The sequence below is a fragment of the Rhamphochromis longiceps genome, linkage group LG10 (genome assembly GCF_057381845.1).
Source record: "Rhamphochromis longiceps isolate RC_006_pf linkage group LG10, R_longiceps_female_GT1.1, whole genome shotgun sequence".
Lineage (NCBI taxonomy): Eukaryota > Metazoa > Chordata > Actinopteri > Cichliformes > Cichlidae > Rhamphochromis > Rhamphochromis longiceps.
Window position 1 is genome coordinate 19,511,772 of NC_140566.1, and position 24,073 is coordinate 19,535,844.

The following is a 24,073-nucleotide window of genomic DNA, read 5'->3' on the forward strand; positions in this document are numbered from 1 at the left end:
TACCTTTAGGTTGAAAATATATGAGGGGCCCAACGGTGGTTGGAGGAGACAGGCATATTTCCAACAACATATTCTAAAAAAAAGTTGATTAATGGATTGCACTATGAGAGAGAATGAGATTTGATTAATTCTATAAGTGATTAACTACTAATGGTAGTGTTTTGGATATGTAATCAGACAACCCAGCAGGATGAATACGATGTATTATTTTGAAGCTCTGTGAACCAACAGTGTGATATAAAATGTAATATTTTTTTTAAAAAGGGGGTTATTTTTTGAAAAATATATAGCTAACCAGGACCAATACAGTCAAATAGAATAAACAAAAATATAATTAATGTGTAAACAATCAAAATAAATGGCAAAAAAAATGATAGTTGGCATTTTAATCCAGTTTCAGCTGCAACAGGATCCAGCCTCCTCCACCCCCCCACCCCCACCCCCCAGAGAAAACAGCATGATAAAAAGTAGAAGAAGAAGAAAGAAAAGAGGATGAGATGTTGAAATAAAAAGGGCAATGCATGTGTCTCTCCCTCTTCCTCTGTGATTGTGATTAACAATGACATGTTGACTGACTGGAGCCTCTAGACACATAGGGAGGAGGGGATAGCCTCCAAGACTGCATTTCCCATGGGCCTTCGTAACAGCGTCTGCACAGATGGCAGATGGGATGAGAAACTCATGAAGCCTCATTCAAAACAACAATCACACAATCACACAGTCAGCACACACACACGTACACGCACACACACCCAGTGAGTCAGCAAAATAAACATGATCAGCCATGAGTGTGTGGAATATCTAAAGGCTGTCATGCATAAAGTGTAGGGCTTTCACTTCAAGCTTTGGAGTGCGATGAAGAGAGAGAAGTGAAGATAACTGCAGAAATGTCAGACACACGCACACACCAGATACTGCAAGAATTACATAAATCCACACTAGGGGGGTGGATATATGGGTGGTTTGGACCAGTAAAAACTGGTGAGGTCACCCTGTGATCAGCGTAGCTATTTTTAAGGTCACAAATATAAAAAGAAAAAAAAAAAATCAAAGACGCAGGCATGTGGGATGAGTTGGAGATGCAGGACAAAAACAAAAGAGTGGCAGTAAAGCCTGTGCAAAGAAATGAAGATGACAGCATTCGCCAAAACCAGACGATAAGTTGACGGCATGAAAATCTGCCATAACTACACAAACTGGTACTGTACACTAAGCGGATGTGCAGTATTTATACTTATATACTTAAAGTTCACCACATCAGTTGTGACTGAAATAACTACTTAAAGGACTGCCAAGCCACAGCCATTAATGGGCCTGAAACAATGAATCCTACTGACATGATTCCCTTCCTCTCCCTCCGTCCAGGCTGACAGGTGCACTTTCGGTTTTGGACTGTAATGCTTTAAAAGCTTCTAGACAGCTTGACTCATAAACGTTCCCATTTTTCTAAGGAGGAAATAACTTTGATCGTCTATAACTGATTTTAAGAGTCAGATTTTTTTTATTTTCTTGAACAGTTTACGGAAATTTAGTCTGCATATGAATGAGAATGACGGATGCAGGATTTCTAAGACCCCAAACTCTTTTTACTTTAAGATTTTTATTTATCAGCATTTATTGGCAAATAGCCAATATGGACCGATATGTCAGCTGGGCCAATATATATCTATTGGTCAAGTTCTAATGAAAATAAAGCATAACCAAAATTTTAGGTATGGGAAGCTTTCTGGTTCCTTTTGCATTCTGTTTGTAGTCCTGTAATCCATGCAGGTAAACAGTGCGTGTTAATATGCTAACCTGAAAATGGTGATGGACAGAGAAATAAAAATGTGTGGTAGACATCACTATGGACGTACTGCTACTAGGCATGGTATAGTATATCCTCACATAGACTCAACACTCTCATTTTATAAATAAATAAATAAACAAAAAAACTACAGCATCTCTTTAGGAGCTGACACAAAATGACATGTTTTCAACCAGCCACTCAAAAACTGCATTGAAGCTAATGTGGCAACAGAGCACCATCTTTCATCTTCCACCAATACATGTGAGTATACATCTATAAGAAAACAACAAAAAGCATCGGGGAGCTTTAAACATCTCATAGAACTTGCCACACAAAATGCACTTTCTTAATACGCACTTTGCGTTTTCCCCGAAGAAGAGTGCAGATGGCCGTTTATTACAAGCTGATACGTCAGCCACATACAGCAGCTCCATGCAGCAACATCAACACTGTTCTCATCCCTCTCACTTTTTTTCCTCTCACACATAAGCCATCCAATCACAGGTCTGACACACAGAAAACCGGAGAAAATAAACTGGGCTTAACGTCTGATTGAGAGTGCTTATCCGACGCGCTTATCTTGGGCCAGGGCTTGTAAGATTTCATGTTTCCCCAAACGATTTGCTCGTTTCTCACTTATCATGTTTCCCACTTGTAGTAGTAAACACGGGCCACATTTGGTTTGAATAAGGCAAATACGAATGTATTTATAGGCGTGTTTTTTTGTGTGTGTTGCATTAATGTATGCAATAACTTTGAGCCATAATGCACCAAATTAAAAATTAGGTATTCAGTCCTTGTACCATTTCAGGACTTAATTTGGGTAAAGCCCTGTATGCATAAATATTTAGGCCCATGGGCAAAGAAGGCTTGTTTCCCATCAGTTAGTGTAATCCTGTCAAGGGTGCTGTGTGGGTAAGGTGACGAATTCCAATCAAGCATGTGCTGCCTCCAATTAAGCAAATAAGTGAAAGCTCTACATTTGCATTACATAAAAAAGAAATGCATTTAAAAAAAAAAAAAAACAACTGCATTTTGGTTCTCAGTGCCAGGAGCTGTACCCTGGGCACGTTTTCCACAAAAATAAGCATGAATGTGCGTCTGTACATGCATCAAAGAGAAGCAAAGCTATTGAGCACTCCCATGTACCGGCTTGTCTGTTTCTATTAGCACCGCCAGCAACCAAAGAGGGAGAGCTGCATAAAAGAGGAGTGAGAAAAGGCAAGATAAGACAGTAATACCTGCTGAGATGTGTTTCTTATGACAGCCACTACAAAGTCTCCAGTTCGCTGCAGACCAGTTCAGTGTGCCTTTTCCCGCTTCCTGACTCAAACCTTATCAAGTGCTAGCTTAAAACATACTGTGCACACACGCAGACAAGTGAGCGCAAACACTCGGACGCCGCTGTTAAAGTCGGCCAAAGCCAGCACACATACTCAGCATTCACAGGGCTAAAGGCCTTTAAACAATTCATTGCAAAATGTCTTGTAGGTCTTAGTCATTCGCACTCTCGCTTGATTCGTCACCAACACACAGCAGTAGCAGCAATTCACATGAATGACAGCATGAGTAAACACAAAGAAAAGAGAAAAGAGAGAGAGAAGGGAGGAGATAACTGGAAGAGAACTGCAGGGATGCGGAGAGTCTTCCCAAAATAATCCAATAATAATGAGCCACCATTTCATTAGCATTTGAGTAGCTTGTAAAAGAAAAAAAAAGATTTTTCAGAAGTCTGTTTACTGGAGCAGAAGTGAAGGGAAAAAGAGCTTTTAACAGAAGAAGAGATCAAGAGTGGAAAGGGAGATGGAAATAAAGTGAGGTCAGATGTCACCAACAGGGCAGAAAGGAAAAACTGCAGAAAGAGTAACAGTGTGAATGTTTGCTTGGGGGAAATGACAGATAAAGAGAGAAGACGGACAGATACAGCGGACTCTTTTCAGCACAGCGGACAGCTCCTGCTCTCTCTGCTGACAGATACACTGACTAAGAGAAGCTGCATTGGAAATCCTTCATTTGGGCGGAAAAAGTCATTGACAAACAGCTGAAGCTGCAACTGCACTAATTGCTGTATTAATACCACCAGGATCTTTTCAAGGTCTAAGAGTGCGTGGCGGCAAAATACGACCAAAGATGCGAAAGCCCCGCTCTTTGCAGGAGCCCCCGCAGCAGAGCAGAGCCATACTCAGCACGGCTGATATTATATTCAGGGGGAAAAAAATCCAGGTCAGAAAGATGTGCACGTACGCACACACACACTGCAGGGATTGGAGGATTGCAGCCAAGTGATCGCAAAGCTGACTTCATCCAACTGCAGTTTAAAATGTCTGCCACCTGATTGGCTAAAGAGGCTTAGTAACGGATCTTGCAATAAGCCTTGTCACATGCTATTGGGTAACAAACAAAAACAAAACAAAAAAAAACTTTTTTTTGCTCTTTCGTGTTATAGATCACACCCTGATACTCTTTCACAAACACATTATTAAAAACCACGTTTCCGATTCAAAAAGCTATAAAAACATCACACTGAAATGATGCAGTACTGAGTAGTAAGTATAGCAGTAACAGTAGCTCAGACTTTTGATTAAAGTTAGGCACAGCTCGTTTGGCTATTTATCAGTGGGATCTTTAAAAAATGCTTTTTTAAGTTTATGTAATAAATTTGAAGATTAGGAAAGCCTGAGCGCCAATGAAAGTTTGAGATTTTTGGATTTTCTTCCAATAAAAGCCTGCTGCCTGGTGCTACTTTTTTAATTTATTTATTTTAGCCAGGGAATTAAAAAAAGGAGTTGGATATATAAAATTAAAATGCATGTGCATCCCCTACATAAAACCATTTATCATAGAAATCTGAAAGCATGTGCTTGAGACTGACAGCGCTGAACTGCTAGAACCGTGCCTCTCAGCTAAAATAATAAGCCGATGCACTTTCTCATGAATAAATTTACATCTTTCTTTATACAACACAATTCAGTCGATGGCCTTTTCAGTTCAGTTTGCTCTTGTTGTTCGGTTGATCCCTTTCATCTAGTGTTAACTGGGTCCTGGACCCAGGAATAAATAAGTAGGACGCAAAGAAAAAATAAAAAAGTGGTATAGTCATATCGTGCTATTGTTGGGTGCGGCAGCCACCCTCAGCAACATATCCTTTCTACAAAGACGTGTATGAAGTCAAACAGCTGCACTTTAAATCTATAGTGTAGTCGTCTCTAACCATTTGCTTGGCAAGTGGCAGGTTGCTCGTTCGATTCCAGCCATAGACGCAAATCCTTTTGGGATTGTGTCAGAAAGGGCATCTGGAGTAAAAGCTCTGCCAAATCAAACACGCATCACCACCTGCTGTGGCAACCCCATGTGACAATGGAGCAGCCAATGACACTTTATTCTGTACTGAAGGAACTGACTATACAATTTTAATAACTTAGTGTGTGTCTTTCAAGCGTAGCCTCCAGAGTGGCGTCATCTGAGAAATTCGAGGTTCGTAGTCGTTCCGATTTCTTCTACGCTGGTTGTGTTTTTATTTACTTTTGTGATAAAGCTGCAAAACTGTGACACCATAAGGACTGCTCTCCACTTAATGCCACGAGAGAGGTGAAAAGCTTGTCATGTTCATAGAAAATATCAGATCAAGTATTTTAAGTGAACTGTAATCAAGAGGCAGCACCAGAATGTAAACTGACTTTTAAGCTAATCAAGTTAATGATGGCAATTAAGGCAATCGGCTGCCTTTTGAGCTGCTTGTTTTTGTAAAAGAAATGTTTTTTCACAGAATGGCAACAGCGTTAGCTTCATCATTTCTGGAAAGTACAGATCGATAAATCGTTAAATAAATATGCCAGAGTCACCACGTGCTGCACTTAGCTTTGCTCATTTAACACCTGAAACCAAAGGAATGAATGAACACGGGTGTAACTTCTTCATACACTCTGGAGACAACCTAAGAGCTGCAGTAAGGAAGCACTGCCTGGGCCTTTTACCAGAACACAACTTTTATGATTTATGTGTTAAGGCCAAAAAAATAAAAAATAAAATAAAATGCCTGGAAGTCACGAGTGGGAGAGCGAAAAAGTATCTAAAGTAGAAAGGCTCAAAGAGAGAAAAAATAGAAAGGGCCAAGGAGAGAAGTGAAATCAAGGACATGTTCTCACCGTGGGAAGGACTGCATCAAACAAATGAGAGATGCTGCTGAAGCCGGGTGAAGGCATTAGTTAAACCGTGAGGTGCTGAAGTGGAACTTTAAGGACCCTTCTTTCAGCATTTTTCTCCTCTTCCACTTGGAAACAGCAGATTCTGTCTAGGAACTGATGTAACTTAATTTCTCTTTTCAGTTTTTCCTCAAGACAGGAAGTAACAAGGGCATGCTTGTGCGTTATGTCATGGGAGCCTCAGAAGGAAGCACTCGAGGCTTGCGTTCTGTACTTTAACAAGGCCTTTCGCAACTTGTCTCCTGATTTCACTCAAAATGTGATAATTTCAAAGCTGAGAGGAAGTGAAGTCCTACAGGGCATCCAGCGTGTTGCTTACACCTCACTGGGTGTAAGTCACTATGTGCTCCTTGTTCTTTCTCAGCCTCCGCAAGGAATGATTGATCAGAGCAACTTGTTTGCAGTATGCAAGTAGTCTGGCGTTTTATATGTGCAAGTGTGTTTCTTCTTGGCTCCATATTCAGTTATGTGATGATTGCCTTTTTACGGAATGCGTTTGAGTGTGTGCGTCTTTGTGTGTCTGTGAGATGAGGCCGCTGTAGACTAGCTGATGTTAAGTTCAAAGATCACTAGATAAGACCCAGCAGACCTGCCTCGCATCAAGCTGGTGGCAATTCAGGATCGCTAATCTGTTTGCTTGGTTTGGTTTGTCGTGCATGCACTACATCAGATAGGATGTGTGCATGCACAGTGTGTGTGTGTGAGTACTCACACACAAACGCATGCCTCCGTGCATGTTCGCCATCAGCTGAAACAATGGAGAGTACTGTTCCATTGAACCGCAGTTGATGGAGGATAAGAGCGGGAGCAAGCAGCTCCAGTGGGTCTCAGTAATCCATCATCATAAGACACAGTCAGGAATGACACACTCAAATGCGCGCGCACACAAAATACGGCTGAGGGGTTAGCGGACCATGATGTACTTTGCGTTATTGTACAAAAAAAAAAAAGATCACACACAGTGTGCACACACACCCACACACCCAAGACAATCAAAAGTCAAGCCAGACAATTACAAAACTGAACACAAAGAAGCCAAATTTGCTGAAGCCAAACTCGGCTCTGACGTATTTCATTATATAATTATTCTCTAACAATTCCAAAATGTGCTTTTTAATAAAAGACGGCCAAAAGAATGAGCTCAGGCCTCAACTACACATCTGTTGTGGTGCTGTACCAGTACAGGCCTGTCCATCAGCTTTACTTCAGACTCGTCCTCCACGCTGGACAGTGGTGAACATGAGGCGTTTGAAGTAAAACAAAAACAGCGGTAAGAGAGAAGCAGTTGTCAGAAGCTCGTGCTTTGGAAATAAAACCTTGAAAGACAACCAATTGAAGTTTGTGCTGGTGTTGATCATTTTAGATTCAAATCAAGTCAGTTTTGGCCAGTTCTTTTTTTTACATAAACCATGTTTTCAAGTCATCTCCTTCTGTCCTTTGCATTATTTGCATGCCTTTAGGGGATTTAATACATTAATACTTTATCTCTCATAGCTTCAATTTATCTGATGACTTCTGTTTTGGTGCATGCCATCATCCTGGAGGAGATTTTCTTGGATGCTATTAGATACAGTGGGGCAAAAAAGTATTTAGTCAGCCACCGATTGTGCAAGTTCCCCCACTTAAAATGATGACAGAGGTCAGTAATTTGCACCAGAGGTACACTTCAACTGTGAGAGACAGAATGTGAAAAAAAAAATCCATGAATCCACATGGTAGGATTTGTAAAGAATTTATTCGTAAATCAGGGTGGAAAATAAGTATTTGGTCACCTCAAACAAGGAAAATCTCTGGCTCTCACAGACCGGTAACGTCTTCTGTAAGAAGCTTTTCTGTCCCCCACTCGTTACCTGTATGAATGGCACCTGTTTGAACTCATCATCTGTATAAAAGACACCTGTCCACAGCCTCAAACAGTCAGACTCCAAACTCCGCCATGGCCAAGACCAAAGAGCTTTCGAAGGACACCAGGAAAAGTATTGTAGACCTGCACCAGACTGGGAAGAGTGAATCTACTATAGGCAAGCAGCTTGGTGTGAAAAAATCAACTGTGGGAGCAATCATCAGAAAATGGAAGACATACAAGACCACTGATAATCTCCCACGATCTGGGGCTCCACGCAAGATCTCATCCCGTGGGGTCAAAATGATCATGAGAACGGTGAGCAAAGATCCCAGAACCACACGGGGGGACCTGGTGAATGACCTGCAGAGAGCTGGGACCAAAGTAACAAAGGTCACCATCAGTAACACACTACAATGGCAGGGAATCAAATCCCGCAGTGCCAGACGTGTTCCGCTGCTGAAGCCAGTGCATGTCCAGGCCCGTCTGAAGTTTGCCAGAGAGCACATGGATGATACAGCAGAGGATTGGGAGAATGTCATGTGGTCAGATGAAACCAAAGTAGAACTTTTTGGTATCAACTCAACTCGTCATGTTTGGAGGAAGAAGAATACTGAGTTGCATCCCAAGAACACCATACCTACTGTGAAGCATGGGGGTGGAAACATCATGCTATGGGGCTGTTTTTCTGCCAAGGGGACAGGACGACTGATCCGTGTTAAGGACAGAATGAATGGGGCCATGTATCGTGAGATTTTGAGCCAAAACCTCCTTCCATCAGTGAGAACTTTGAAGATGAAACGAGGCTGGGTCTTCCAACATGACAATGATCCAAAACACACCGCCCGGGCAACAAAGGAGTGGCTCCGTAAGAAGCATTTGAAAGTCCTGGAGTGGCCTAGCCAGTCTCCAGACCTCAACCCCATAGAAAATCTGTGGCGGGAGTTGAAAGTCCGTGTTGCTCGGCGACAGCCCCAAAACATCACTGCTCTCGAGAAGATCTGCATGGAGGAATGGGCCAAAATACCAGCTACTGTGTGTGCAAACCTGGTAAAGACCTATAGTAAACGTTTGACCGCTGTTATTGCCAAGAAAGGTTATGTTACAAAGTATTGAGTTGTATTTTTGTTATTGACCAAATACTTATTTTCCACCCTGATTTACGAATACATTCTTTACAAATCCTACCATGTGGATTCATGGATTTTTTTTTCACATTCTGTCTCTCACAGTTGAAGTGTACCTCTGGTGCAAATTACTGACCTCTGTCATCATTTTAGGTGGGGGAACTTGCACAATCGGTGGCTGACTAAATACTTTTTTGCCCCACTGTAACTAATGGATGTGTGAGCAAGCTAGAAAGACCTAATCAAAAGACTTAACTTTGAGACGTAAAGAAGGGCAACTAGAACCCAAAAATATAAGCTGGAGTTACATTTAAAAACATCTAAAAACTACATATGCAACAACGTTTATGAAAAAAAACTTGTGGTATTAAGTTAACCAGAAATGCCTTCCTTACACACAAAATGTACTCAAAATTTAACAATTTTTACCTTGGAAACCAATTACAAAACCACTATTTAAGTCATTTTTTTACTCTATTTAGTAATATTTACATAACAAGTCATCCACCACTACACATATGGATTTGTTTATTAGTAAACAAATCGAGGAAAGTAATTAATAAATGTCTCACTGTAGCTGCCATTAGGTTAGGTATTAGTGGCCGATATCCAACTCCCGATTCCAGTCTAACTACAATGAAATAATATTAAGCTTTCAAAATTATAACTGCACGTACACGAAATGTTTAAGTGTCGGTTATGATAAAGTTACAAAAATATAAAAACCCAGATAATGATCTCATGAATGTCAAATTCACTCACACACACAAACTATTTCCAATCAAAAGGTCATATCAACACAAAATCCATTCTCAAATATCACAGAGCCATGCCAGCATGCACGCTCTCTTTGCCAAGAAGGCCTCACACTTGAAATAAGAGAGTAAACACACGGAAAGATTAGGATTTTTAGAAAAGAAAAAAAGAAAGACTGCAGTGACTAAAATTATGTCATGGGAGGAATAACTCCTGGCAGGAGTCAGCAGTGACATTCAAATACAGACATCTCATGAATCATTTGTAGCAGCTTTGGAGATAAACATTTCAGTGCAATTCCAGTTCCTTAGGCAAGCAACAAAATCACATTTTAGGTACCCATCCATCCATCTGACTATCTATGCACACACACACACACACACACACACACACACACACACACACACACACACACACACACACACACACACACCGATGTCTGTATGATTCTTGTCAGCAATGCCAGATTTTTCATTTAGGTCACTGTGCAACTGGGAATGAAACAATTTCCATGCGTGACCCCCACGGTACAATGCACAGGGTGAGACTCAGCCATCTATTGAATCCATACATTAACTTGATTATAAGAGCCTCCATCTCTGCACTCAGATAAAATAATCCAACCCTTACCCTGAGCTGACCGCATTCAGAGCTTGAATGTGGCGAGTGCAGGGTAAGGGGTCAGTGGATATAGAGGGGTGGGTTGGTGAGGCACAGGGGCTTTTGGAGGTTAGTACAGTGAGTCACCAACACTGTCAGATATTGGCTTCAAAATGACTTCTTGTACCTCTCTCCTCGAGGGTTTCCGAGTGTGAAAGTGCCTGAAGGAGGGGTGAGGATAAACCATGACATAGTGCTACAGGATCATGGTTGTCCTGCTGGTATCAGAAACGAACATTTCTACATGTGGTTACGTCTTATTTGAATAACTGGTTTGTGTCATTTTACTCATAAATACCAAAAACTTATAAATGTCAATTATAACATAAATGTTTTTTTTCTCTCCAATATTTATTTGTACAACTAGTCAGAGTTAATTTAATTCAACCAGTACATGCCAGTGCTTCAGTATTGTTTACTTCATGATGTTAGTTGTTGGCTGGTTACTAGGCAACATCTTGATGTCATAATATATCATGGATTATTTAAGTTTTGGGGATAATTAATGAGATGACACTGTTATGGAATTAAAATGATACAACACAAGATGTTACAGGTGCATAAACGCTACAAACAGGTCTCTTTAGCCTATTGGGAAATGGTTGCTAGGCAACATGATGACGTTTCTTCAGTGCCTGAACTTAATTTCATTATAAAAGAAATGTGTAAACTTTACAATTCCTCCAAATTGCATTAAGCTGCAGGATCATCTTCTCTCCCTGAAACAATTGAAAATAAAGTGCTCTTTAACTATAAATAATTAATTGTAAACAGTTAGTTATAAATAATTCACTGGAAATGAGCCGCTCTACAGCCACCTTTATGTGACATATTTTACCTTCCCAAACAAAAGCAACTGCAACAGATTTATATAACAATGTCAGGTTTTTAAATCATTTCCCAGCATGTTTACGGGACATTGGTGCTTTTCTCCTTGTAATTGCATTGATGCTTTGCTCATACTGAGGCTGCTAGCTAGTTCTGTGTTCCTTCTAGCTTTAGCTTTGACCATTTTCCCTTTGCTAGCTTCTTTAAAGTGTTCATATATAGTTGTGTGAAGGTGATTTGAGTGACTGGGTTTATTGTTAGGAGTATTTTCATGACGGTGGTCCTCCCATGGTTTACTTTGGCAAACTTTACGAGGCGCTTCAATGCTAATTACATGTTGTGTGGCTGTGAGTGTTTGTCTGAAACCAAATTTCTGCTGAAAAATAAATAAATAAAATGGCACACCCAGCTTAGTTGAAAACTGGCTTTTATTTTCTCAGGTTAAAACAAATGAGTGATTTTTTTAATGCATTTTCTACACATATTTGATTTAAGTCACAAAACAGTTTTTTTCTTTTTATATGCTTTGTAAAAGGTCTTATGACAGCACAGCTTTTTTTAAATGTGATAATTTAGCACTTTACCATCACAAACACTACTCCACATGCTGTTAAGAGTTTCAGTGGATTTTGAGCCTTTTGTGACATGGTTTATTTTTCCTCAATTACTATGAAATAGGTTTAGGAATGTCACACAGATGCTTCTAGCTAAGGGCAGGATGGGCTTTACAAACATCTTGTTCTCCATCAATCATTAGTTCTTTTCTTCCATCCTATGGAGAAATACCAAAACATCAGCACCTTTTCAACTTTTGGTTGGTGGGCAAATACAGAGGTCAGGCAAAACAGGCCACACTGTCATGAAGCGTTTCCAAAGGTGTTCAATTAAGTCTGTTAAATTCAAAGATGTACTAGGTTTTGCATCTTTTCTGACTGGCTGCTGGGCACCGAGAGTGAGCCTGCCACTGTCTTTGTGTTTTAACTTTTTAATTAGATGTGTGCTATATATATTATCTGTAATATTCTTGTGTACTTGTATGGAATAACTGCCTCAAATGAGCAGCATAACAACAAAAATAAGCTCTTTATCTAATGAGCAGTCTAAGAAAAGCCATTATTTATACTTACATGTAAACTGGAGGAGTAGACTTTCAGTGAAGCGATGACATTTTTTTTTTTTAACTTTACCCACTGACTATATTTTATCCTGCTTTTAATGCAAATACTGCAAGAGCATTGATTATAGCAGCATTTGTGATCTAACACACATATACACCCTGATATGCTTCAGAGGGTTTGTTTTGCATGTGCTTACAGTTTCTCTGTTCCAGAGAATAAATGGAGTGAGGCTGATTTTTGCAGTAACTGCTGTTTTTGAGGCTGAGGTTATTATAGTTAACTAAAACTAACTGAAATGATTTTTTGAATTTGGAAAAACACAAAAAAAAAATCCTTAGTTTTAGTTTTTATTAGTTTGGTAAAAATGTTACAACCTGTCTGATGAGGCACTGATTTCAAGACATTCTGTGTTTTTATTGCAATACCTAAATTTTGACTCTGACACTGATGACTAATAAAACCTCATCTAAAATAAGGAAATCAACAGGAAAATCAACTCTGGATTAAAAGCAAAAATTCAGAAACCAAACTGATTTAAAAACAACCAGTCAAAATGAAATCTAATATATGTATAGCTGGTTTTTGGGTCATTGCAATTATTTTGTTAGAGCTACAAACGAAAAAACTAAATACAAAACAAGGAAAAAACAAAAACAAAAAAACAGGTCGACAGGTTACTAGTCGGCTACTATAATTTCCGGTATTGGCTTTTCCACGTTTCCACCTAATACAGTATTTCTAGCTGCCCACGCTAACATAGATGACTAGAAAGGTGCTAGATCCAAACATCAGTCAATAAACTTTTGTACCAGATGGTTACTAGATGTAAAACAAAGTAAGTTCTTACACATTCCCACCCAGAAGAACAGGCTTCAATGGCCCTGGCTTAATACAGACTAGTTGAACTCTGCTACAGGTGATGTAGCAGTCCTCTCACTATAAACGACTTCAAACCCGGCATATAGGCTTGCACAGGAAACAACACTGCAGCAACCGTCTTTGTGTTTGTCGTCGTGTTGGCACATTTACAACTGACACCACAGCCAAAGCTGCCGCAAAATGATTCTCCTCGTAAGTCCAGTTGATCCTACACCTCAATGGACACAGAACAGCTGATTAAGAGGGTCGATCGTGTAAATATACGCTCCACGTAGCACCTACTCCAAGCACCTGCACTGGAAAGACCCCACATGTAAGATTTGTCATGGCCCGAAATGCTTTCTTATCAGTTGTCAACACTACTGACTGATATCCAGCCCACCTACACAATGTTATTGCCAAATAAGGACTCTACAGTAGATTATGATACTGTTCTTATTTCCCTTGATGATATGAACCATGGCTCACACTCCTAACTTCATTTTGTGAGCCAAAACCAGCGCTGCTACGCTAACGGCATCACCTCCACAAAAAAGGAAGACACACACAAAAAAAAGCATACAGTGTCACTGTGGCCTGGGTAACTAGTGTTCTTATTCTTACTTAGGAAAAAAACAACAAGTTTTAAGTCTAATATATATATACACTATTTCAAGTCTATGTCATGTGGTGGCCATGTCGTCCTGATATGTTCTTCACTCACTGTGTAACAGGGTGGAAAGCAAAAAGCAGACAATGATTTGCTGTGATGCAGAGCAGAACTACTAACCAGTGTAATGTGGTGTTAAATGACAACTTCTGACACCGTTTTCAGGCTGTAGGGGATGCACGAACATACCTCAGAGATCCTAGATATCTAATATAGAATACTAAAATTACACACACACACACTACAAACTTGGCTATAATCAACCGTCGGCCACTGCAATATGCAGCATGATGAATAGGTACACAGTTAGCTATACTTCCAGTAAGGCAAGTGTGTGTGTGTTTAGAGCCAAGGGAGTGAGGCGAAGTAGGCCAGCATGAATATAAAATCACCCCTGCCAGGGAATGATGTGGGCTACAAAAAGGAAGAGAGCAGAGAGTGTGTGTGTGTGTGTGTGTGTGTGTGTGTGTGTGTGTGTTGCCAGAGAAAATGTGCAGATGAAGGTGTAGGAAACTAAAGCAGGGGTTCTGTAGGAACACTCATTTCTCCTCTTTCTGGGATGTTGGGGGCGCACCCTCGCCGGCACACAAAAACCAGGTAAATCAAACAAAGCAGCTTGTTATAATTTTGGAGATTACTGCATTGTCATTGTGCCAGATGTAAATGCACGCACACACACGCATACACCGATGCAAAACAAACAAGATTCTCAACAGTGTTTTTGATCCAAATGTTTTGTATTAAGATGACATAGGAATTATATTGTTATGGCCCCTCCCATCTCACTACAATCACACGCAGACAATGCACACTTTTGGGGGAGAAAAAAAAAAAAAACACACACACACACAAAAAAAACCAAAACACAATAGAGGCAGACACAAAAGCATGAAGCAGCCAGACACACAGACACAATGGTGTTGAAGCAAGGAGCACAGCAGAGGACAACCAGAACAATCGAGAACATATGCTTCCTGGAGCTCTTAATGTGAAGCTGTGAAAATGAATTATGCATTAGGCCAGAGAAAAAAAGCTGATATTAAATTAATCAATTAATATTTTATATCTTAAGGAATTTAAGAGAAATCTCAAAGTCCAGCTGGTTACACTTTTACAAATGCAAAGGGACGAGTTGGTTATCTTTGGTTAAGTACTTTACACAGTATTAATATGCGGACCTTACTTCTATTCACGGATACTTTTGATGCAGCGAATTACTAACAGGGCTGAGTGTTTCAGGTTTCAGGTCACATTTACGCCTAAACTAATAACACACAAACAGCTGCCCTTTTAATGTCTTTATTGAAAACCTTGGGTCGTCAATCACAGCGCAGACTGGAAAAAGTAACTGAACCTCTGTGCTAATGACTTTGCTAATGATGCGAATCATGTGTTGAATCACATTTTAGATTTGCTGAAGTGTACTCAGTGTTCAGTCCTTAACCTAACAAATCTCATATTAGCATATTGAGGCATTAAAAAAAATCAATAAAAGTTGAATTATTTATGAGTGGTAATTATAACAAATTCAATCAAAAAATTATCAAGATTGATAATGGAGCCTTAAAGCATACAGCAAACACAGAAGGTGACTGTTCGGTTCAAAAGCGATTACATTTTCAGCTCGATAATTGCCAACAAGCATGTGCTTCCCTTATGCAATTCATTCATAATTCATAAAACCTGCTCTTGCTTAATTAAGACCCCTATGCCGATGGTGTTTTAAAGAAATCAAACTCTAGACATAAAATCCCCTCTATGACAATTTATAGCATTGCAGGTAAAAGCCAGGCCTGAGCGCCTTATGTCATCTCCTTATTGCACTTCTCTTCCATCTGCAGTTGCATTTACAAAAACCTAGCAACAGTAGGTAAGAGGTGATGACAGGACAACACAAAGTCTCCCTCCAGACCTTCTAATGCTCAAAGACGAGAAGACGGAGAAAGTATTCCGAGAATAAGAACCAGTGAGAGGTGGCGCTGCAGACAGCTCCATTACCTAATCATAAAAGGGATCATCTACATTCATCCAACGGCCGCTTCACCCAGCCAGGGAGCCAAAGAGCGAGACAAGATTACACCAGTGGGTAAGGGGAAGTGGATGTGCTTAGAGGAGATGAACAATCTAGAGGGATGGAGGAAGTGACAGAGAAGCCACTTCCTCCCTCCTCCCCACCAAACCTCTGCCCCTTGTTTTCTTCCCATTCTCAGAAGACACGCTCACCCAAATCTTACACGGCTTATCCTTGGAAAAACCCCACATCTGGAAATAGCTGCTAACAAAGGATGAGAAGGAATTTAGAGAAGCGAAGCAGAATTTAGGAGCCTTAAGACAGAGAGGTGAACGTTTTTAGCCCGGATGCCTAATACACACGCATACAAATCAGTCTGGTTTGAGTTTAGCGCAAATCGTGTTTTAATTCAAGCTAAAAAGGCTGAAAAAGAAATGATAATGAAAGCGGGCCTCAGCATTATGCCTTAAAAGAGATTCTTTGGTTCAGAAGCAGATCATTCTGGAGGAGCTTGGTAATAAGAGGATTTGGGAGCAACAAGGTTTGTAGTTTAATGGACAACCTGGCATTTATACTTCTAATTGGGTATTTTCCTTCCCCAGAAATTTGCAACACTATGAAAAGAGTTTGTAGATTTGTCCGGACTGCGGGAGAATCTGAGAGGTGCAGATCTCGGCTCTGGAAGAACGCTAGCCATGCTAACAAAGTAGTACAAGTTAATTCCACGCTGTGACAAGTTTAAATGTGAGCGAAGTCTCACATTTTCCCTGGTTTATGGGACTCCCAACTACATTTCCCTGCTGTACCCAAAAGAGCAGAGGAAAGAGGAGAACAGTGATACCCACAGCATGATGAGGCTCCGCAGGGGGGCTGGAACTCATCAGACCCCCACAGAACATCATACAGCTGGACCTATGTTACACTCAAGAATAAAAGAGCACCTGAAGGACAATCACAAACTGAACCGCTCTGAATCCTTTTCATCATTTCTCACCCTTTAGTTCACCATCTTTCTCCTTCAACCGCATTTTGTTCTTTTCTTTTTTAAAGTACAAGATGAGCATCCTTCCACATCATCGTTTTCTTCCTGGCTTTCATGCTCCCTGTCTCTCCTTTGGCTCATGCAGAGGTCAGGACAACCCAGCTGTGTGATAGATAGCAAAGTCATCCATGACCTTGCAGCAGAAGCCACACCTTCTGTCCTCTAGCTCTTCCTTACATAGGGGTGTGTGTGTGTGTGTGTGTGTATATATATATATATATATATATATATAGTATACTCATTTAGGGAAACAAAATAAGAGAGCGTTCATGCAGTGTTTTTGTCCAGCACTGTTTACATCGTTAGCTAACGCTGCTTACTGCCTGTGGACCCTAGGCACAAACTGGCAACCGTAAGCTTCTCTGCAGCTTTACAGCAGCTAATCTTTCCCAAAAATAACCACCTCAATATCATCTTGCAGAAGATGGGAAAACAGTTTTTGAAAAAACAAAGTGGAGCTGGCAGATTTAAAACATATGTGTGCATATCAGACAATATACATACCAATACTTATATTATATGACAGTCCAATATGGGCCAGCAGTACTGAACGGTTAAAAAAAACAACAACTTTCAATCAGATCTTTGTCTTTGTGTCTTTAAAACTACTCACTATACTCAAAAGTCCATTTAAACCACGCTAGCAAGAGAGCACATGATTTAAATGACTGTTCAAGTCTGTTAGCTGATGCTTGTTAATACGCTCATCTCCACGGTTGTGCGAGCACCAGATGACGCATTGTTATTCCACCGCAAGGCCATGCAAGAAGATCACAGTGCTGCAGGGAAATAGTTAACCTATGCCCTAGGTATGCAGCCACAGGGCACCCTTGAAAAACGGTTCATTTAAACTGAGTTTTGTGCTGATGTCTCAAACCACCTCAGGGCAAAGTACAATGGCACAAAATGCATCTTGAAAATGGGTGACCTATTCCTTTACAAATCCATGAAGCATAAATCAGCATGCCAGTCGCAGCGCACCAGACAGAGATTCAAAGACACAGAGCGAGTCTCTGTGATGCATTTGTTCCTCCATTTATAACCTCGATGAATGGATTGAAGTGTGCCTGCATTCACCTCGGTGTATTTTTATAATCAGGATGTGTCTGACTTGGTGTGCTGTGCCGAGTCTCGCTCTGCCGGCTGAGGACTCAGGATCAGGTGACCTTGGTGATTGTGGAACGTGTGGACAAGAATAATGAGACGTTTGCTAACAGAGAGTCAGTGGGACCACTGAGGAGGCTCAGGTGGGGATTGACACTGCCAGAAGATATTGCATCTGACCGAGGAGGATGGCAAAGGAGGAAAGGAAAAGCAAAGAAGGTGGCATAAAAACTAAGAGTGAGCCAGAGTGTGTCACCAATCATTTTCTATCCCAGATAAACACGCCGTTTTGATCCCAAAAAAAGCATTACAACTAGATAAAGCCGCCTATAAATAAGCCCAGCTGGTGCTGTACTGAGGCAGAGGGACTGACAGTATTGCCTGTAGATGCATTTGAAATATATGTCTCAGTTCTTCAAACAAAGAATAGATATGACAGTACGGTTCAGACAGATAAGTCACACATCAACACTCTTCTCTCTGTCAACAAAAATTGCTTCTCACCTGGCTTTCTTCCATCAGCATCACAACGTGTCACACAAATAACCAGCGACTGGGTGGAAGAAGTGGCTGAACATTAACTGGAAAGATTTTAGGGTTAAAATCTACAGAACAAACAGTGCAGTGAGGCAAACGACAGGAAGTTCTTGGAAGGGGAAAACTCAACTGTGAAATGGGCCCAATCAAACAGACTGAAGTATCCCATCGTGGAGAGGGCTGCCCATAAGAGTGGTGCCTAAACTTTAAATTACTGCAACACCAGCTGAATATTTCCAGGTCAGCTGAAGAGATCTGGGTTCCCAGTTTTACTTGGGACCTAAAAATGTAAAACTACTCAGTAATTCTTAAGGATAGAAAAAAAAAGCAAAAGATTAAATGAACGTCTGAAAAAATAAATCTGCTTACTGCTCCCCTCCCCTATTAATCATCTTATGATCCCTCGGAAAGGGCCTCAACTCCTAGACTGAGAACCATTGATCTGTAAAATCTACATTAGGCGGTTTGATGTACATCTACTTACCTACAGACAGGTGACAAATTTAAGAGAAAGACTGAATAAATTAGAACACAAACACATCCATCATAGATGCCTCCACATAGGGCTCAGCGAGGTATGAAAATCACATGCTATGGACTTAACAATTGCCAGATTTCAAGTCAATCTTAACCCCAATGGGAGATACAATAAGTAAAAAAGTAACTCATCGCCTGTTCTGTACTTTAAGATATATTAAGCACATAAACAGGAGACTGACAAAGGCAGCTAGAGAGAGAGGGAGAGCAAAGAAACGCTGTGGAAGAGTGCTGTGTGAGAAGTCCGGAAGTGCAGAGCAACACCAGGTGGTGGAGCGTCTGGATGCAGGCAATCAAAGACCGGTGTTGCCTTGACAACTGTGATGCCTTGTTGATGATAATTGCTGAGCACCTTGCTGTCAGCACCCCCCCACACCTAGTGAAGGTCTATTAGTCTATGTGTGTGGACTTATTAAAAGATTAAGAATAAACAAGGGCAGCACTGAAGTGTTCGGGCTCAAAGTTGATTTCTCAACTGTTCTTCTCTTTCTTTCTACACAGTTTCATGTCGCCGTACAGACCAAGGAGCATATCTGATACAGCAGACAGGCCCATCTGTTCACTCCAGCCGCAGTGGGATCTGATCAATAAAGCCCCGGTGGAGGAGAATGTGGCTGCTGTGGTCTCCCACACTGATTGGAATAATGGATCAGCTTTTGGGTCACAGTGGACTCATTGTACCAGCAGCATGACCACTGAGGTTTCCTGCCTCCACACCTCTTTGTTTCAACTCTTTTAATTAAGGAGCTGGGCAGCCGAATTCCCTAACAGGCTTAGCTATTGGCAGCCTTGCAACCAGAACTGATTGTTCAATTCAGGATTTAGCAAGTAAAGCTTTGTATGACCAACACACGCTGCTTTAATTTGTCAGCGTGTCGGGCCTAATGCAACACTTGCAAATAAACATTAAGGCCTTAAAAGCGGGTTATTTACAGAAAATGATGCAGAGTGCATTTCAGCTGAATGCTCTGATGGGCTTTCACTGATCTGATGTGGACCAGTCCTGTCCTCTTCCGCTGCATCAGCTGGTGATTTTCTGAGCACATAGCCACTGCAGCATCCTACCACCTCCTCCTCCTCCACTCTCTCTTCTCCTCCCCCACCCTCCCTCAACCCCTCTCCACCTGCTTTTAAATGCATGGCGCTGCCCTGCCAACCTAGTCTATGCAGGCAGCATCACTCCTCTCAGTCCCTCCAGAGTGAAGGAGGAGGCTGTGGAACAGGATGGATGGTTATCAGCTTGTGCAACCCGGGGGGTTGTAAAAGAAGGAGACAAGATTGGAGTGAGCCAGCGAAAGCCCCTCTGCACTTCCCCGTAGTACCAATAATCGATTGGGGAGATGAGAGGCGACCTGAATCAGAATGGCTCACCACAGTCTGACTGAGATCAAACTGGTTTGGCTCAACTGTAGGCTGTCCTGCTCCAAGCATCCAGTGAGTTAACAGGCCGTCAGACTCGCTGCACTGTAATCGGGTAAAAAATTCATTATCAAGTCATTATTATTCTACCTTCAAAAGAAAATCAATAATGATCAGACCCCCTCCTCCTCTTCTCCATGCTAGATGCATGTAATATCATGCAGCACACGCCATCGCCTGATAGATGAAGGAGGGGGACACAGCCAACGCGCACACGTCCTATACCTCTCCCCAAAAGCATTAGTCTTCCAGACCTACATCGGCTGTACATTTTGCTCATCTGTTTCGTAACAGTACACACCAGTCATGGGAAAAAAAAGAAGAAAAAAAACCCAGCTGGATTAAATCCTCTGATCTAGGCCCTGCATCGCCGACACAAGCCTCCGATGGAGGGGTAAAGATGGAAGAGGGGTGGAAACGTATATGTGCTCCAGAAATAATGGCTGCTTGAAGCAGAGTAATATAAACCATTAACAGCTCCAAAGCCACCTATACACAAACGTATATGTGACTCCTTTGGGCTCGGGATGCAGGGCCCTGCCTCCAACAATAGGCCTGTGCATAATTTTGACCCATTCTCATACACACACACATATGTCGATGGTAGCATAATGCTAGTCGGCCTTTGTCCGCGTTGGATCTGTTTGTTTTTGTGCTGCCAGGACGTGCACACATGCATGATTTTGCCCGTTTAGGGACACGAATGGAGTACGTTGTAGGGGTCCTGATGTTGTGCGCAACATTAAAACCACTCGCGGCTTGTTACAATCTGCCTATGCATCACTTCAGGGTACATATCGGGGTCAGGAGAATAGCCTGCATAGACTTTTTCAGTATCCCCCACAGTTTGACTGCGAATGTCTCCGGTTGTTGTAGCTACCGCAAACGGGTCATTTAGTCAACAATGGCCGGTGATTAGACTACCCTCAGAGCCTCGGTGGGGTCACATGCTTCATTCAACTTCTCTGGTCTTAAATATAACACACTATTATTTCTTACAGCGGCCTTGTTTCATCTAAAGGAAATAAAAGAGAAATATCAACCACCTCTCGAACAAACAAATGACATCATCCCCTGAAAGCCACACAACCAGGAGAGAGCGAAGCATCGTAAATAAAACATAGCGGGTTGGGGCGCAGCGACTGTGCTGTGCTCTATGGCTTCCTTTCAGCGTTTTCCAGGACTGCTCGGTCCTGCTCCCACTCACCAGGTTCAGCACCGTCTCCACGATGTCCCTGTTGCTAACCTCCCCGACCTGGATCAGGCCCACCAGCACGGCAAATTTCATCTGGATATTCCTTATCGGAACAGCGGGGTTGATCACCCCAGCCGGGAGGACCATAGAGCCGGCTGCAGACACCATCCTTTCCCCGGTGGTGCCGGAGCCAGAGCCCGCGGCGACCTGCTGCTGCGGTGGCGGCGGCTGCTGCGTGGAGGAGCCCGCCGGAGGATGGGACTCTCGGTCCGTGTCCGTGAGCGAAGAAGCAGAGCCCGGTGGTACTGAAACCGGCTTCTCGCTCGACATTTCCCCTCGGAAACAGGGAGGAGAGGAGCGGTCGCCGCTGTCCCTCACACCTGCTCTACAAGCTCGGGCGTCTGCTGCTGCCGCCGAACAAAAACCATCCACTGCGCAGGTGAAACAAGGGGGAGCGGCGTTTGAAAAACTCTGGAAATTCACCCTATCCACCTGAAAATGTGTAGGGACTCATAGGTGTAGGAGAAAAAAATGATGGAAGCTTGACAGGAATGGAAACCTACGCTTCTCTCGCTTTCTCTCCTCTTTCTGTCTCTCCTCTCTCGCTCTCTCTCTCATTGGCAGGTTGCAGTCAGTGCGGTCGTGGAGGAGACAGCGCCATGTTAACGCCCCCTGTCTGCGGTAGCGCGCTTAAGCCGCGCATGCGCAGTGTGGGGATTTCTGGGAGGGTGCTGAAGCGGAATAACATGGAGCCATCCATGCATGGGTTCACACAGAACACAGCACAGTCGAAACAACTGTGTGTTATTGTGAGTTTTAAAAATATATATAATATATAAATATTGTTTTACTTGTAAATATTTAATAGTGCGAGGGTGCGAACATGGATTAATGATGGAACTTTCATTACATTTCTTTAAGTAGCAGAAATAGGCTGGGTCAACCTCCACAGATGTATTTTGGGTGTAGTGCAGGGGTAAATCCAGATGGAGTTTAGGGCGCTTGGTTTCCAGACAGAGGCTGTTTATATATTCAGAAGCCATCCATTTGTCCCACTTACCTCTGTCCCCCAGTTCAGCTCTGGTGCCTTTGTTTATCCATTAAGCATCCCACTATTGTTCTCCTGACACTAATCTGTTCTTGTGTGATTTTCTCATTTTCCCCGTTTTTTTTTATGTCGTCATCAACTGTCTTCCCCTTCAAGAAATTAATTTTGTCTTTTCACTTTCACACTTTCCTTACCTCATCACCTCTCCATCCTTATTTTGCCTTCTGGTTTGCAAAGCGTGGTCCTTACTATACTGCCTAACTAATAATAATAATAATAATAATAATAATAATAATAATAATAATACTACGGCTAATTGTTCTGATATCTTTGTATGACAGGAAATAAAGTAAAAAACCTTCTATTTTCACTTCTCTGTTTTTGTATCCCTTCTGGCTGAAACTAACAGAATGTGCAAATATTTGCCTGGAGATGTGTTTACAAGCAGTTGCCATGGAAACTGTTTTTCGTAATTGTACGTGGATTATCTTAAAATAATATAACATAATGTGTGTATGTGAGTGTGTGTGTATGGGGGGGCATTTAATTATGCATTAAATTAACATATATGACGGGTATTGCATACAATAATACAATATCTCAGCTGTCACATGGCCCATGTGTTGGTGATCTACTCAGGTTCAGGTGTGTTTATGAGAGAGGAACTAAAAACCTGAGCAGTAATAGAAGTGAATGTGTTTTGTGTCAAATTCAAAATGTTTTATAGGCTATATGTCTTCCATGGCTTCATTGTGTTTATGGCTCCTTCATAAGCTATAGTTATGACTTGATCCTTTATGAATCTTACCCTATATGATCATAGTGTATATCTGTATTTCTGTAACTCCTCCTAAACATGTCTGGATGAAACGTAATACTTAAGCTGCCTAGAGTACCAGGTAGTGCTGTGTAATACTGCATTCTTTTATATCTGTCGTATAATGAGTAAATACAGAGCCGGTATTGCGAATGCCAACACTTTTAATTTATAAAGCCAGCTTATGTAGGGAAGAGCAGTGTGGTGTGACTTATGCAAATTATGAACACATTTTAATGACCAGTAAGTTACTGTGATTTTTACATTCCATAAAAATTGGTCAACACAACAAAGCACTCCTTTCAGCGTACATAAAAATACATGAAAAGCTGAAAGGTAAATGTGCCTGTCCCTGAAGCTCTTTGGGTTGTTGTTTAAATGACCTATAACCAAAATAGACATGACAGTCAACACAAAAAAGGTTATAGATGCATACTTTTACATTTCTGGAAAAAATTGTTTTTAACACAGTTCGGTGGGCTACATATTGTATTTAGAGGATAGGAACAAAA

The 24,073-nt window shown here is 41.5% G+C and overlaps 1 protein-coding gene across 16 annotated transcripts in view; it reads right to left on the minus strand.

Moving 5' to 3' along the window:
• nbeaa (neurobeachin a) overlaps positions 1-22,654 on the minus strand; it is a 105,710-nt gene extending 83,056 nt beyond the window's left edge. For 6 of the 16 annotated variants that reach the window (XM_085420784.1, XM_085420786.1, XM_085420782.1 and 3 more), the window contains exon 1: positions 21,709-22,652. In XM_085420784.1, the coding sequence (XP_085276910.1) occupies positions 21,709-22,026 (318 nt within the window). In that variant the 5' untranslated portion in view covers positions 22,027-22,652. Of the gene's footprint in view, positions 1-21,708 lie in introns of all 16 variants that reach the window. The other 10 variants (XM_085420774.1, XM_085420785.1, XM_085420777.1 and 7 more) reach the window with 4 other exon arrangements.
• Positions 22,655-24,073: the final 1,419 nt, after the last annotated feature.